Source organism: Stylophora pistillata, chromosome 7, assembly GCF_964205215.1.
Source record: "Stylophora pistillata chromosome 7, jaStyPist1.2, whole genome shotgun sequence".
Classification (NCBI taxonomy): Eukaryota; Metazoa; Cnidaria; class Anthozoa; order Scleractinia; family Pocilloporidae; genus Stylophora; species Stylophora pistillata.
Window position 1 is genome coordinate 9,287,066 of NC_142525.1, and position 14,635 is coordinate 9,301,700.

Consider the following 14,635-nt stretch of genomic DNA (forward strand, 5'->3'; position numbering starts at 1 on the left):
ATGTACAGTGATTCAGCGACTTCTAGGGTAATCAGGGTACTTTTCATCATAAAAATGTTCTGACAAATTAAAGAGGAATTTGGCAATATGGAGATACATATACCACATATTCTCTTACTGCAACGAGAAATCAGGCAGGAAAGAATGATTCATAATCCTTACTCAAGCAAGGCAAGTTACCTCGGATGCATATGAGCGATATGGGCAGGAGACGTATCGAAGTCCTATTTGAACCATAAGTTGGATAACCTGGCACTCTGGTGAGTTTCGTAGATATAGCAATATGATAAATGTAGAGCAATTACAGTTGCTGCTATTGCATGCATATCGGCAGCCCTTTAAAGTTCAAAATCTCCGCATGGTTTGTGCTTTTATTGATGCTTTTGTCCGCCCTGTTGTAGCTAGAAGTACAAAACGCTTTGCACCAGCATTGAATATTTTTTTAAAGTGATTGTTGCGTTTCTAAATGGTAACAGCGTTTAAAATGTCGCTAGCCTAACGTGTTCGGGAAAAGATCTCCTGCAATTATAATCCCCGTTGATCACTCATGACATTCTCAGGTTCTCAAGCCTTGTAGATATGCTAATGTGATAAATGTAGAACAATCACAGCTGCTAGTACATGTATGTCCCCAGTCCTTGAAAATTCCTTGTTAGAAATTTCCGCATGGTTTGTGTTTTTATGAACGCTTTTGTCCCCCATGTTGTAATTAGACCTATAAAACGCTTTGCGCCAGCATTGAATAATTTTTGAAAGTGATTGTTGCGCTTCTAAATGGTAACAGCGTTTAAAATGTCGCTAGCCTAACGCGATGGGGTCAAAGTCTCCTGCATTTGTAATCCCCGTTGATCATTTCATGACATCTTCAGGTTCTGAAGCTATTGAACGAATACATGAAATTTAATTAGCATGACGATTTGTCGTTAAATAAACTTGCCTCAATGAAAAAATGTATTGTCAGCTGTATGTTTGATTAAAAAATACAATCTATGTTGCTGTGCGCCTGTTCAACAAAATATCAAAGATGACGTCAAAAGGCGGTCAGAACCGCACTAGTGACACAATCGGCTGAACCTTGTTGTGTGACTTTTTCGAGATCTCTTGACGTCAATGTTAACCTCAGTTTATGATTGGACCTGACTAGGTAACTAGATTCACAATTTCTTCCTTTCGCGGTTCACTGGCATTTCTTCCCAGCGTTAGTTTGTAACGGAATTTATACGATATGAACACTTCTTTGAGAGTTATTATACTGTGTCAGTCCATCTTTTTATCGTTCCAAGTGCACAGATCCGAAGGTATGTTCATAGATAACAGTGTAAAAGTTTCTTTCAAGCTAGAATTGAATCTCAATTACCGTGTTGATACACGCGCACGCGATAGACACCAATCCAAGATAGGTTCTTTTAATTCTTTCGTAGTTCCTTTTCCGACTCCTCCTGGCGTTCTTGATGATTTTTTCGCTCAGATCTCGCAATCTGAACGGTCCTTGTCTGAGAATAGGTACTCATATAGATATTAATGAGCTCTCAGAAGACAACTAAGGCTCTGTATAACTAAACTCGATGACATGTGTTTTTGTTGGCTTCCGACCGCCGTATTAATGTCCCTCGGAGGGACACAAACATTTCCTTGAAAGTCACCAAACGAACATCTCAAAAACCTGAATCTTTGCGGGACTGTTTGCCGAATATTCATCAAAAAGACACTTGAGCCCAGAATTCTCTTCACTTGATACATTTTCGGTATTCAAGAACAATTGTATTGATTTTGTCAGCCCCCCTGAGATCTACACCTCTTTTGTAAGTGTCTAATCAATCGCTCTTCATGTCTGTAAAGGGTTATAGGCTTTTAGTTGCAGATAATTCATAAGTTAAGAAATAATTGATAAGTTTTTTACAAAGTTACTACCTCGATCATGAATCTATAGCAAACTTGTTTTTCTACTCCCCGGTTTATGTAATTGCACTAGAGTATTGTACAAAACGGTCAAGCCTCTCTCTTCACTGACAACATAGGAACAGGCAATAAGAGTGACATATTTTCAAGTATTTTTTGTCTTAAATCACTCTTTGTTAATTGACATCCCATCACTTGTGGGATGAAGTGTGACATGAGCTTTTGTTTGTCCATGCCATTTGACAGAGTGAGGGCTCCATTCGATCGTGAATTTCCCCTCTAGTCACTCAGAAAGACATGATTCTTTAAAGTTAGATAACAGAATGTAGCATTTCGTGACCAACCGTGTGTTCACTTATATCAATTCCATTGCTTGGTCATTTTTTTGTACTCACTCAATAAAATCCATGAATCCAGTATAATACCTATTGATACCTAGGTATGGATGCTCTATTCTCAAAATCCTGAGTAAAGATAATCTTTTCCATGTGTTCGCCCCCTATTTTCGAAGGCTAGCAGAACTAGACCACCACTGTTACAAGGGAATGCCAAAATGAGTTGTTGTTTTTTTTATACATAGTAACGATTGTGAGACACGATGCAAATTACTTCCAAATGCATGATGGATAACACTGAAATGGAGCTGACCAGAAAATCTTGACCTTAAATCCGAGCAACTCCTGACGGTTGGCATCATAGGTGGAGTTCTGTTCATCGATTTTTCTTTTTTTTTTTAATTTTCATCGCTTACACGTAATATACCTTCCATCTGTTTAATAGGATCATCCGCTAACCGTATTGTGGCCAATTTGGATCAAAAAGGCCTCGAAGTGCCGTGTACCATCCAACCAAATTTGACTTTCCAACACTTGGGGTGGTTTAGTTGTTCCACCATAGAAGAATGCAGGTCCAGCTTGGATGAACACCGAATTGCTCACATCTTCAACATTAGTACTGTGTTGGTAGATTTTCCTGAAAGATTTGCTTTAAACGCCACTGGAGTTTTGACTATCCTTAAGGTGTTACCTGAATATGATAACAAAACTCTTCTATGCAGGGTAGTAACTCCTCTAATTGGATCGAGAGAATTCATCACACTCTTGGAAATTTCTGAAGGTATGAACTTACCCTCCATAAGCCCAACTCATAATTCAATAATATCATTCTCATTATCATCTTTTTTAGTATCTTAGTCATCATTATCAGTATTGTTATTATCATCATTATGATTATTGTTTTCAATATCATTATTATGGCATCACCATTTTATTAAAATCAAAATCTCACCCAATAATAATTATGGAAAATTCCATTTATTTCAAACTTGCATAGCTAGAGAAAAAAAGAGTTCACTGGAAAAATAATCAACATAAAAGGCAACCATCTCGAGTTCAATCTCTCAAGTATTTGTGATGGATAATCAGTCTAAAAGTAAATATTCGCAAAGAGAATAATCATAATAAAAGGAGCATATAAAAGAATGTGAGTCTAAAAGTTCAATGATGCAATGATAATGACATAATGATAATGATATGTTAATAATGATATAATGATAATAATGGAATGATTCTAATGTAATAATAATACAATTACAGTGAAAAGGATAATAAGACAATGATAACAATACAGTGATTATTTTACAATGATAATGATACATTTTTGATAATGATAATGATACATTGCTGATAATGATATTGATACATTGCTGATAATGATAATGAAACATTGCTACACTAATCGTATAGTAATAATGAAATGATGATAATGATACAAAGATTATGATACATTGATTATGATGCCATCATAATGATACAATGATTACGATGCAATGATAATGATTCAATGAAAATGATACTTGAGTATAATACAATGACAATGATGGAATGATGTAATAATGATCAGGATGTATTGATAATGATACAACGAATATGACACAGTTGAAAGGATTCAATGAAAATGATGCAATGATAACAATACAGTAATAATAATATAAAATGATATAATGATGATGATGACTCCATGATTATACTATATATCTTATTAACCAAGCGCGAGGGCCGTACTGGGAGAATATCGACCTGACGTCTTGACAGCTAGTACGGACCGAGCGCAGCAAGGTCCGTACAAAAAGACCGAGGGCCGATATTCTTCCAGTACGGTCCCGAGCAAGCTTGGTTAATAAGAGATTTATTATACGACTGAAGTTCAAAGGGACACAAGTGCAGTATCATTCGGGACCATTCGGGACAGTGCCCGGTCCAATACTGAGAGAATATTAACCGGAAATAGAGCATTTTGATTTTGGTTGATTTTAGTTATTGGCCCTCTGACTGCCCGAGTCGTGTAATAAAAATTGATAGTGATACAATTGTAACGATATTATGATTAGGATGTAAAGATAAAAATATGATGATAATGATGCAAGGATTATGATAGAATGCTGGTAATACAATGATAATGATATAGTAATAATGATACAATGAATGTGATGAAACGATAATAATACAATATTAATGATACAATAAACAACAATCGTCATGATAGCAATATAATAAAAATGTTACAATGATACTTATGCAATGATAATGAAACAATTATGATATAGATGTATTGATATATTGCACTAATGCAAATGTACAATGACTCTTTCCCAGTGAAGACTGTGCTAATGTCTTCAAGAGATCCGCCTTTCATGTCACCTTTAGTAAAACATCTTCCTAAACGCAGGCAAGCACCTCTTCGAAAGGTGGACAAAAACAAAACCCAAGTGTTGCAATACTCCAGGAGAGAGTTGATAAGCTGATCAGAGAAAACCAACTTCATGCTGTTAAATACAACTCGAAGAAGCATGATAAGGGAACAAGATCATGGTGGTCTACCATAGATTCTATCGCTGGGAGGAAGTCAATCTGTCAGTCAATAAGTTCTATCATTGATCCTGCTAATATTAATGAACACTTTGGCGAGATTAACACTGATCCCGACTACTCCCTCCCTGAGATGCTTAATATTCCAGAGGGCACGAGGGTATCCTCCTTCACGGTGTATGAGGTTAGGCAAGCTACAATTAACATTAAAAGGACAACCTCGGGCCCTGATGATCTCCCCTATTGGCTTTTCCGTGACTTTGGGTACTACCTGGCTCCAATCATAACTGATGTATTTAATGCCTCCCTTCTGCAACATACAGTTCCATTGTTGTGGAAGGAGGCGAATATCAGACCGGCTCCTAAGGAACTGCCATTTACTTCCTGTAACCAGCTAAGGCCTATTTCTTTAACAAATATAATTATGCGTCAGTTTGAGAGACTAGTGTATAGGAATGAATTATCTACCGTGTGCACTAACCATATTGATTTAGACCAGTTTGCTTATCGAAAGGAACATAACTCTACCATGGCTCTATTGAAGTCCCAGCATAACTGGCTAAAGTGCCTTGATGGAAATGCGGACTTCGTGCGGATCTTCTCATTGGATTTTAGCAAGGCGTTCGATTCTGTGTCTCACAGAATTTTATGAAGTAAGCTTAGGGATGTGGATATCAATCCATATATACTAAACTGGCTCATCAGTTTCATTAGTAATAGGAAGCAGCGGGTTGTGGTAGATAACATCACTACTGAATTTATAGATGTAACCAGGGGTGTCCCCAGGGGACGGTGCTAGTTCCAAAATTGTTCTCTCTAATGATAAATGATATAGAGCCATTTAGCCCCTCTAGCCTATTGGTTAAATCTGCGTATGATATCACAGTCAGCATCCCTGTTCGCGCTAAGGATGGCAACATAGCCGAGTCTGAAGTTAGTTCTATAATGGAGTGGGCTGAAAAGAATCAAATGACGCTCAATTTGAATAAAACATGGGAAATGTTACTAGAAAGTGGTAGCCTGAAAGTTCCACCAGCTCCTCTCGCTTGGTGTTACATTTCAGGATGACCCTGTGAACTGGGGCTCACATATTGATCACGTGCTTGGTAAGGCCAGCAGTCGTATGTATATTTTAAGAGTTTGTAGATTTTATGGCTACCCTAAGGAGCAATTAGATCTGCTCTTCCAAAGCTTAATTATTTCAGTCTTCACATATGCTATCGAGGTGTGGGCTGCTGTTATTATGATAAATATCTTAAGAGAATAGACAAACTGCTTGCTAGGGCTTTTTAAGTCTGGATATTGTTTGAAGAAATATAGTATTTGTGATATTTTAGCCACCAGAGATAGCAAACTATGGACCAAGATCCCTTCAAATATCACGGCACTTGATGATCTTTTACCGCCGAGACGTACTAGGCAATTACGCAGCAGGGGCCATGATGATATATTACCTAGAGTTCGTACTTCACGTTTTAAATCCACCTTTGTAAATAGAGGTCTTTTTAGCATTGTCTGCCTTTAATAGTTAGCTGTATTTTCTATCTTAATCTGTTTTATATTTCAATCTTTGTAAATGATGACACGGTTGATGCATTATTGCTTTTGATAAAGACCATTATTACTATTATTATTATTATTATTATTGTTATTATTATATAATGATGATAATATAGCAGTAATGATTTAATGATGATGATGCAATGATACAATGATACAATGATAATGATATAATAATAATGATGCACTGATCATGAGTAGTGATAATAACAAAATGACAATAATACAATATCAGTGATAGAATAGTTATGATGCAAGGGCAATGCTACAATGATTATGATACGAGGATAATGCTAAAATGATAATGGTATAATGATAATGATGCAATGATAATTACATAGTAATATTAATGTAATGATAATGCTATACTGATAATGATGCAATGTAAATATTACATCGATAATGATACAATGATAATGGTATTACGATAATGGTACATTGATAATGATATAATAATTATACAATGAAAATGATACATTTATAATGATATGATAGTAATGATACAGTGACAATTGTATAATGACAATGATATAATAATCATGATACAATGATACAATATAAAATGATAATGTTATAATGATAATGATTTGTTGATAATTTGATATCAACTATACAATGACCGTGACAAGGATAATAATGCAAAGAGAATGATGCAATGATAATTCAGCAATGACGATGGTACAATGCATGTTTATGATACAATGATAATGATACAATAATAATGATATAATGATAATGACACAATGTTTATGATCTATGGTAATGATGCACTGATAATGACAAATTGATAATGATACAGTAATAATAATATAATGACAATGATAATGATACAATGATGAAGGTACAATAATAATGGTACAGTGGTAAGGATATATTGATAATGTATCTTGCTACCTTAAGAATTTTCTTTCTGCTATCTGCTATCTTAGAATCCCCAAGAATAGTTTGCAGAAGTCCACAAACTTTCTACGTAGTGAAAGGTATGAAATTGGTATTGGAGTGTGATGCTGTTGGTTATCCTTTACCCCAAGTGACATGGACGCGTGATCATGAACTCCTGAAGAATGAAACAGGCACCGACGCAAACTTTGTGAGAGAAATCGCTAATATGGAAGACAGCGGATCATATGTCTGTCGAGCTCAGAATTCACTAGGATTTGATAATCATACCATACAAGTAACTGCTATTGGTAAGTGTTCATACATGCGCCTGAAAGACAAACTCGATGTTAGTTCTATCAAGGAAGAATCAGAAAACCCGGCTTGAACCATCAAACAATTGTCTGGCGATGAGAAGCTCTAATTATTCAAATTTCATTACCAATGTTAAATACTATCTATATGATTAACTAGTTCCTCGAAAAGCCAAGTCATGGATAAAGCTTGAAAGAGTATTTTGTATCATTTGTGCGCCGATGGCAAGGTGAATGGGATTCTGTTCACGATCAGAGAGTCAATTTCTTTAATTCCTTGTCTTATCGACAGCAGAATTAACAAATCTTGCGACAGCTATAAATTAGTGCTCTGTTAATGCGACATTCTTATGTAGCTGACGCTCTGAATGACGATGGGTATTTCCACATTCTATGTTGAAACATCAATTTATGATACGTGCACTGAGCTCCTTGTCAGGAGTTTTTTTTTTTAACAGTTACTCAGTGAGAGAATGGTAGACGTAGATGAACAAATTTTATTTTTTACCTTTTTTACCTTTCTTTAGATATCAAAAGTTGCTCAACTTCACCTCCACCAGGTATGGATACTTCTGTTATTTTACGATGACTGATTCTTCTCTCATTAATTATTTTTCCGATCTTTTTTGAATAATTTTTTAAGTTGTTAAAGATACTCTAGCATTTTTCTCCAACAACCTGGACGTCAAGGGCCCCTCGAGCTCGCGATCACTTCCCCCTGAGCTTTAACACTGATCGGTTGGTGAGGACAACTGTTACGGCTTTCAATTTTTTGTTTTGGTTTGTGATCTTGGGTTTTAATGAGCTAAGGTGTGCCAGGACATTTTCTTCAAAAGGCTTAGGAAAGCTACATAGTAGGAAAAAAGGCATTCGAAAAGTTAATTGTTGGTACAATCGTTTGTTTATATGTTTGTTTATGTATCTTGAGGAAAACAAAACAAACAAAGGCGAACACTCGATTGGTATTTTAGCGACTTTAACCGGTACAACTATGTTTAGATGTGTCAACCGCTATCCAACAGTTCACTTTTCACCAAAATAACTTTTTCTTCTCCATGATACTCTATTGCGTGAGATTGAAGTTGACTCATTTTTTCAAAAAGGAAATTAGGGCCATAGCGATTTATGCAAAAAAATGTTTGAATCAATAACAGCCTTTAGGATCATCGGGAGGAGAAACATTTTTACTGACACAACCTCGCACGAGTATAACGCATACGTTCACTCCCTATTAACACTGAAAACACATACTCTGTGTTTGGCGTTCTCTGTGATCCACAGTGTCATAGAGTCCATGTATACTTTATGTCATAATTCACGACTGAAAATAAAAGTAAAGAAAACTATTTGTTCATTCTTAGGAAAGGAAGACCTGGATTCTGCGACAGCAATTAGTAAACTTTTTTACCCGTTATTATTGTCTTTGTTTTTGTTACTCTTAATCGCTGTTGCAATCATTATTTATCTGGTTTGGAGGATCAAGAAGTCTGGTGTGATCGGCCAGAATCATCCCAATAATTGTAGAGTTGAAAGTGGCGATGACAATCAAAATGTCCCAGGACAACATATAGCCAACCACGCCTTCAACCTAGAAGATATTCCGAAAAAAGAGGACGGAGCAGAGGAACTATAATATACTAAATATCTCAACGTTCTATTTTTCCTCTGTTATGTCATTTCACCATATTAGGGTGATGGAACGCGCGAAACATGCCACAGTATTACTCTGTAGAACAGGGCAACAATATGGACAGAGACGGTCTGCGTGATTTTTAATTAGCTCTTGAGTTTTATAGAAATTATTCTTTTAGCAAAAAGCTTCGATTGGGGATTTGTTTTTGGTCATGAAGAACACTTAAATGTTTTATTTTCTAATGTTTTCTTCTTTCTTTTTGTACGATCGGTACGACGCTTAGGCAAGCTTTGCTAATTTTTTAAAACTAGAAGCCAAGAGGCTAGTAGAGAATAAAATAATAGTTGAATGATAAATCTCTTATTTGATGGTTTGACATAGAACACGAGCAAAAAGTAATACGTAACGCGTACAACTCGCAAAATATCTGCGCGTATTATATATAAAACCAGCCAACAAGGTGTATGTATCTTTATTGCGCACGGTATCACGAAGATGTTCATGCCATGTATTTGGACGGAAGAGTCCACTTTGCATTCGATGCAAACTTTGTAAAATGTTACGGTTATACGAAGGTGTGATTTTCACTGCTCTTCAATTAAATTTCGAAGATTAAATTAAGCTTTAAAATACTGCTTTGTAGTCATTAACTTTACTATGATATTGGCATACTCGAAAGTTTTAGCTTCTTCAGCCACGACACATTTTCCTGTTACAGGGGCGTAGCCAGGATTTTTGAAAAGGGGAGGGGGGTGGCACACTGTGTCAAACAGAGAGTTCTCACCAGTTTTCGCCATCTGAACCTGAGAGGTTTGCTTTGAAAAAGGAATATAGAGGGGGTCATGGACTCCCGGGGATCCCCCTCCTAACTACACAGTTGTCCTATTAAATTAAATTTGCTTTTCCTCAATTTGTTTCTCTTTATTTCCTTTTGTCAAATAAGTGAAATTTATATCAACAAAATAAGTGCAAAAAAATCCTGAAAATTTTGAAAGAAATTTTGTGAAATGCTAAATAGGCTGGTGGTCGAGAAGAAGATCCCAATTAAGTGACCTCATCGTTATATTTTATTTATTCATTATTAATTTTGTCTATTCCTGAGACTTGAAGACGCACTAAAATGCACCCGAACTGAACAAGTGTTCCATATGCAGTTTGAAATCTTCTATCTCACTTCTTGGCGGTATGGTTAGACCTTTATTGTTCGGATGCGCTTCTACTGTGCGATTCCTAATGAAAATTAAAGGACTGCTGCGTTTCCGTATGAAAACATCGTTTCAAACATCTCGCCAGCCTGACGTGATTGGATCAAGGTCTCGTGCCAAACATTAACCCTTTTAATCACTTAAGCGAATAAATAAAACTCACTGTGCGTGATGATTTCCAGTTGAATAATCTATGCTTCAATGGGAAATACACTAAGAACTTGTCAGCTTTTTGTTTGAAGATAATTATGATATGAATGGATCAATAGAACCACAACCGTGACACACACGTGTCTTTATCATCTCTTAAAATTGAATGAATAATTGAATGAAAATATAGATAAGGAGACAGATGAAAGATACGAGTGTCGTTCGCGGTGAGGTGTTTCCGAGAAAAACATTTCCAATCTCTTTTCACGTAAAATGGGAAAGTCAATTAACGTAAAATAATAGAGTAAACTTTGTGATTGTTTTGATGACGTCAAAGCTAACTTAGTTTACCGTTGGACCTGACCAAGTAATTAAATTCATTTTGTCAACTCGTGGTCGACTGTCAATTGAACTGTCTGCCAAATCGAAATTGATTCAGTTTGTAACGGAGCGTTAACGAGATATGTCCACTTCTTTGAGAATAATTCTTATATGTTTCTTCTTTTTATCGAGCTTTATACGGAGATCCAAAGGTATGTTTTTAGAGCACTTAGTTTGTTATGTGAAACCCAAGAATTTACACGCTGCTTGGCAGATGTTTAATTCACTTTCAATCCCAACCATAGCGGAATAAGTATTTCTTCGTAGCCGGTTAAGTTATGGCTACAGTACAAAGCAAGAACGTGGGTCGTCTGCTAGAGCAGATTTTTCACGTCTCCTTGGAGAATCTAAATGTAATGTAAAACTAGTTCGTTTTGAGTCAGAAGGTGATTTTGAATCATTCATCAATGCTTGAATGTTATTTCCAAAGTCCTAACCCCAGTGGTAGTGACTGCGATACCCGCCAATAAGAACTCAATTTCAAAATTTACATTTTGTCATGATCAGCTGTAGAATGACTCCATCTTTCCTTAAAATATGCGACATTTTGTTGGCTTTATTAATAAATGCTATTGGTATACAAAAATATTTGAGCTGGCGATCCGATTTGATTATCGAAGGTCCCTTCAATGTTATTTAAGACTTGGTTGCGAACAACTCGGCGACCTTTTCAATGCTTTAATCAGTGCAGAGATAATTTTCGGACATGCATTCATCGCTAATCCCAGCCAAGCCTGGATTAACATTGCTCTCGCCAGTTTAAATCAACAGCTAAAGTCGTGTTTTGATTCCTTTGATTTCTTTAAGGACATTCCATGATTCTAATAACTAAAGTTTTCGATAAGCAGTTAAGGATAAAAGCCAGCGATATTAAAGAATGACGTTTCGACGGCTCCTTGCCATCATTCTAAAATTCAAATAAACACATTTTGAGAGTTCATTATAAAGAAAACGTACGTGTGAAGGTCTCAATTCATATGATTAAGAAATAAGAACGATGAATAAAAGATAAAAATAGGTGAATTAAATACAAGTGTGGTGCGCTTGAACTGTCAGATAAAGTTTTGCTCTGATGGAGTCAGATTGAGAGTTAAGTGTTGATTTTCTGTCTTTGATGAAGAGCATCTAATAAATTAAACGATCCAGCTTCCGACGGCATCTCTTGAGGATTGTAAATTGGTCACGAAGATCTTTGTTCCTTAGATAATGTACGTCCCGTAGGTGTTTACCAATGACAAAATGCTTGTGCTCATTAATGCGCTGAAGTAGGTGTCGGCACGAATATATATACGGCTATACGTACCGACAGCTATTAATAACACTTATTAATAACACCTATTATAACATGAAGCTATGTTCATGGCAAGTTTTTAAGACCAAGATTTCCCCACACTCATAACATCAAATAAAAATTGACATAAACGATACTTTTAATGATAATAAAAGTTTTGACGGTAAGATAAAAATACTAAAATTATCTTACTTTCTCTTTGACAGGTGCTATGATTAAGGTACCCACGTGCACGAGTGCTACCATGAAGGTCACGGCAAGAATCCACCAGTTACTTACCAGCGTGCTCTGCATTCAGCGATCAAGAAAGTGCGACTAAGGATGTCTTTTGGTATCGTTGCTGTACCGACGACTGTGAAGATGAATGGGACAAATATCGGATAGCGCATGTTCAAAATATGAGAGAGACAATTGCATATAACCCAAACTTTGAGGTATACACCAACGGGGCGTTAGTTATTAAGAAGGTTGTAACAGTGGATGATAGAAAAGTGTTTATCTGTATTGCCCACAAAAAGTATATAGGGAGAAAACAATCCAACACGATGCTCAGTGTTGCTAAATGTGATGTGTTTATAAGTGTTATAAAATAATAATAATAATAATGATAATTAGATGAATAATGAATATAATAATAATAATAATAATAAGGAAATGCTACGGGAATTTTAATTGTAAGGACTTTAGTCGTTGCATTGATTGGCCACGGCTTGCCGCCCAATCATTGTATTGGATATCTGGGCATCCAGACATTTTTACTGCCGATAATAATAATGATAATAGTAATAATAATAATGATAATAATAATAATAATAATAATAATAATAATAATAATGATGATGATAATAATAATAATAATAATAGTAATAATGGAAATTTGGAAATGAACATTTAAGAGGTATTTCCCTTGTCACGGTTACCAGGTAGAAATGGAATTTGTAATTTTGTTGTCTGGAAGGAAGATAGACTTTCTCAAAGTCGTTCGCTTGGTTTTCTGTTCTGGTGTGGTAGGATCCGCACGAACGACTTTCATCCCTTGCAGCGCGCAAAATTTACAGGAGGAATTTTCCTCCTGTAATTTTGTCCAATCAGCAGCAGCCTTTTCGAACCGCACTTCGATCAAACAGATCACGCGCGCAAGATCTTGAAACATGAAACCCGCCTGGGTAAAGTTTGCTTCGAGTGTTTTGCTTCTCTGTTTGTTAATGTAGAGGCTTTAACTAAAAAAATAAAATTTTCAGCTGAAAATGTGTTTGAAAATCCGGATTTACCTAAAAGGCAACACTTAATATGAAAGGCTGAGCGAGACGATAATTAAAAAAGTCTAAAATATATTTCGTCGTGTTTTTGTTCTGTTTAAAAGCTTACTCTCAACCGTTTTGAAGATACCAATTATTCGAGTAGCTAATGCAAGATCCAGCCGAAAAACACAGTTGTGAAAATTTCAAAGGGGGGAAAATTACTCACTTCCACCGATCTGAGCTCTTCTCTTCAGTAACTTTTTTTATGCGATGAGAAAATTTGTTTGCAATCCGGATTTAGAAAAAGACGGAATGCTCGGGGGGACGATGAATTTAGAAGTCTAAATGATATTTTGCCGTTTTTATTTTTATAGTTTGTTCTGTTTTCTCAAAATAGGCGTATTACTCTTCACAGCCGTGAGAGAACGGATATGGCTTTTACTGCAAGTATCATATCCCGCTGCGTAATTTCCCCGGGTCTGTAAAGACTGTGTGAAAAGTTGTCAAACTGTGGGAGGTCAACTTATCATCGCCAGTTATTGGGGTCCTGGTAAGTGTTATAATGCGACTCCATAAATTTTCAAATTATAGAGATCAATATGTCATCGCTCGTAAATGGAGTCCTGGTAAATGTTCATCCTCGGAGACCCAGGGGCTGTGAGTCGTTTTCAAGTTAGGGCGGAAGGGCCCCTGGGGACATTGTCTTACAAGACTAGCTCCAAACGGTCGCAGTCGTTCTGGCATCTGATTGATGCCATAAAATCTTTCTGTTTTCCTGCCCAATCAGAGTGAAGTGTGCTTTAGAGTCATTTCGTGTGTTTTAATACGGACATATACAAGAAGCTCAGTTGCTCGCCATGTTTGGGCTGTGCGATGAGGCTTTGCTCGAGGTGAAAAGTTTGTCTTACCTCACAAAGTAAGAGAAATCGATCAGATTGTCCACGAAAATCTTACCGGAAATTATGCTGAACACTTTCGCAGGTATCACAAGAGAACGTGTTTAAAAGTTTACGAGGTTCGTATAAAACATAATGGTTGCTGGCGTTAACAGGTCGCTTTAAACGTTAAACGATATGTAAGCTTAAATCTTTCTAAATTTTTTGTGTAATTTGATGCAACTGAGACTTTGTCAACCATGTGAAGTTATCTCGTCGCACGGGCCACGCGCCTTTGTCGAACAACTGGCGCTTACGCAGCTTTCTGTGCGCGCCAAAA

At 36.3% G+C, this 14,635-nt stretch overlaps 1 protein-coding gene across 2 annotated transcripts; it reads left to right on the forward strand.

Moving 5' to 3' along the window:
* Positions 1-1,152: 1,152 nt before the first annotated feature.
* LOC111344671 (uncharacterized) lies at positions 1,153-10,062 on the forward strand. Of its 2 annotated transcripts, XM_022951918.2 has the most exons (6): positions 1,153-1,298; positions 2,680-2,857; positions 2,957-3,015; positions 7,256-7,516; positions 8,047-8,079; positions 8,881-10,062. In XM_022951918.2, exons 1-6 carry the CDS (start codon positions 1,226-1,228, stop codon positions 9,150-9,152), a joined length of 876 nt encoding a protein of 291 aa, XP_022807653.1. In that variant the 5' UTR covers positions 1,153-1,225; the 3' UTR covers positions 9,153-10,062. The 2 variants fall into 2 exon arrangements, with proteins under 2 accessions (XP_022807653.1, XP_022807652.1); XM_022951917.2 differs by having other exon boundaries at positions 2,680-3,015.
* The last annotated feature ends 4,573 nt before the right edge of the window (positions 10,063-14,635 follow it).

Bases quoted from the DNA above. Each gene is read 5' to 3' on its own strand.
- LOC111344671 (XM_022951917.2), top strand. From the start codon at position 1,226: ATGAACACTTCTTTGAGAGTTATTATACTGTGTCAGTCCATCTTTTTA. The intron at 3,016-7,255 runs GTATGAACTTAC...CTGCTATCTTAG, and splicing joins ACTCTTGGAAATTTCTGAAG to AATCCCCAAGAATAGTTTGC. The intron at 7,517-8,046 runs GTAAGTGTTCAT...ACCTTTCTTTAG, and splicing joins CATACAAGTAACTGCTATTG to ATATCAAAAGTTGCTCAACT.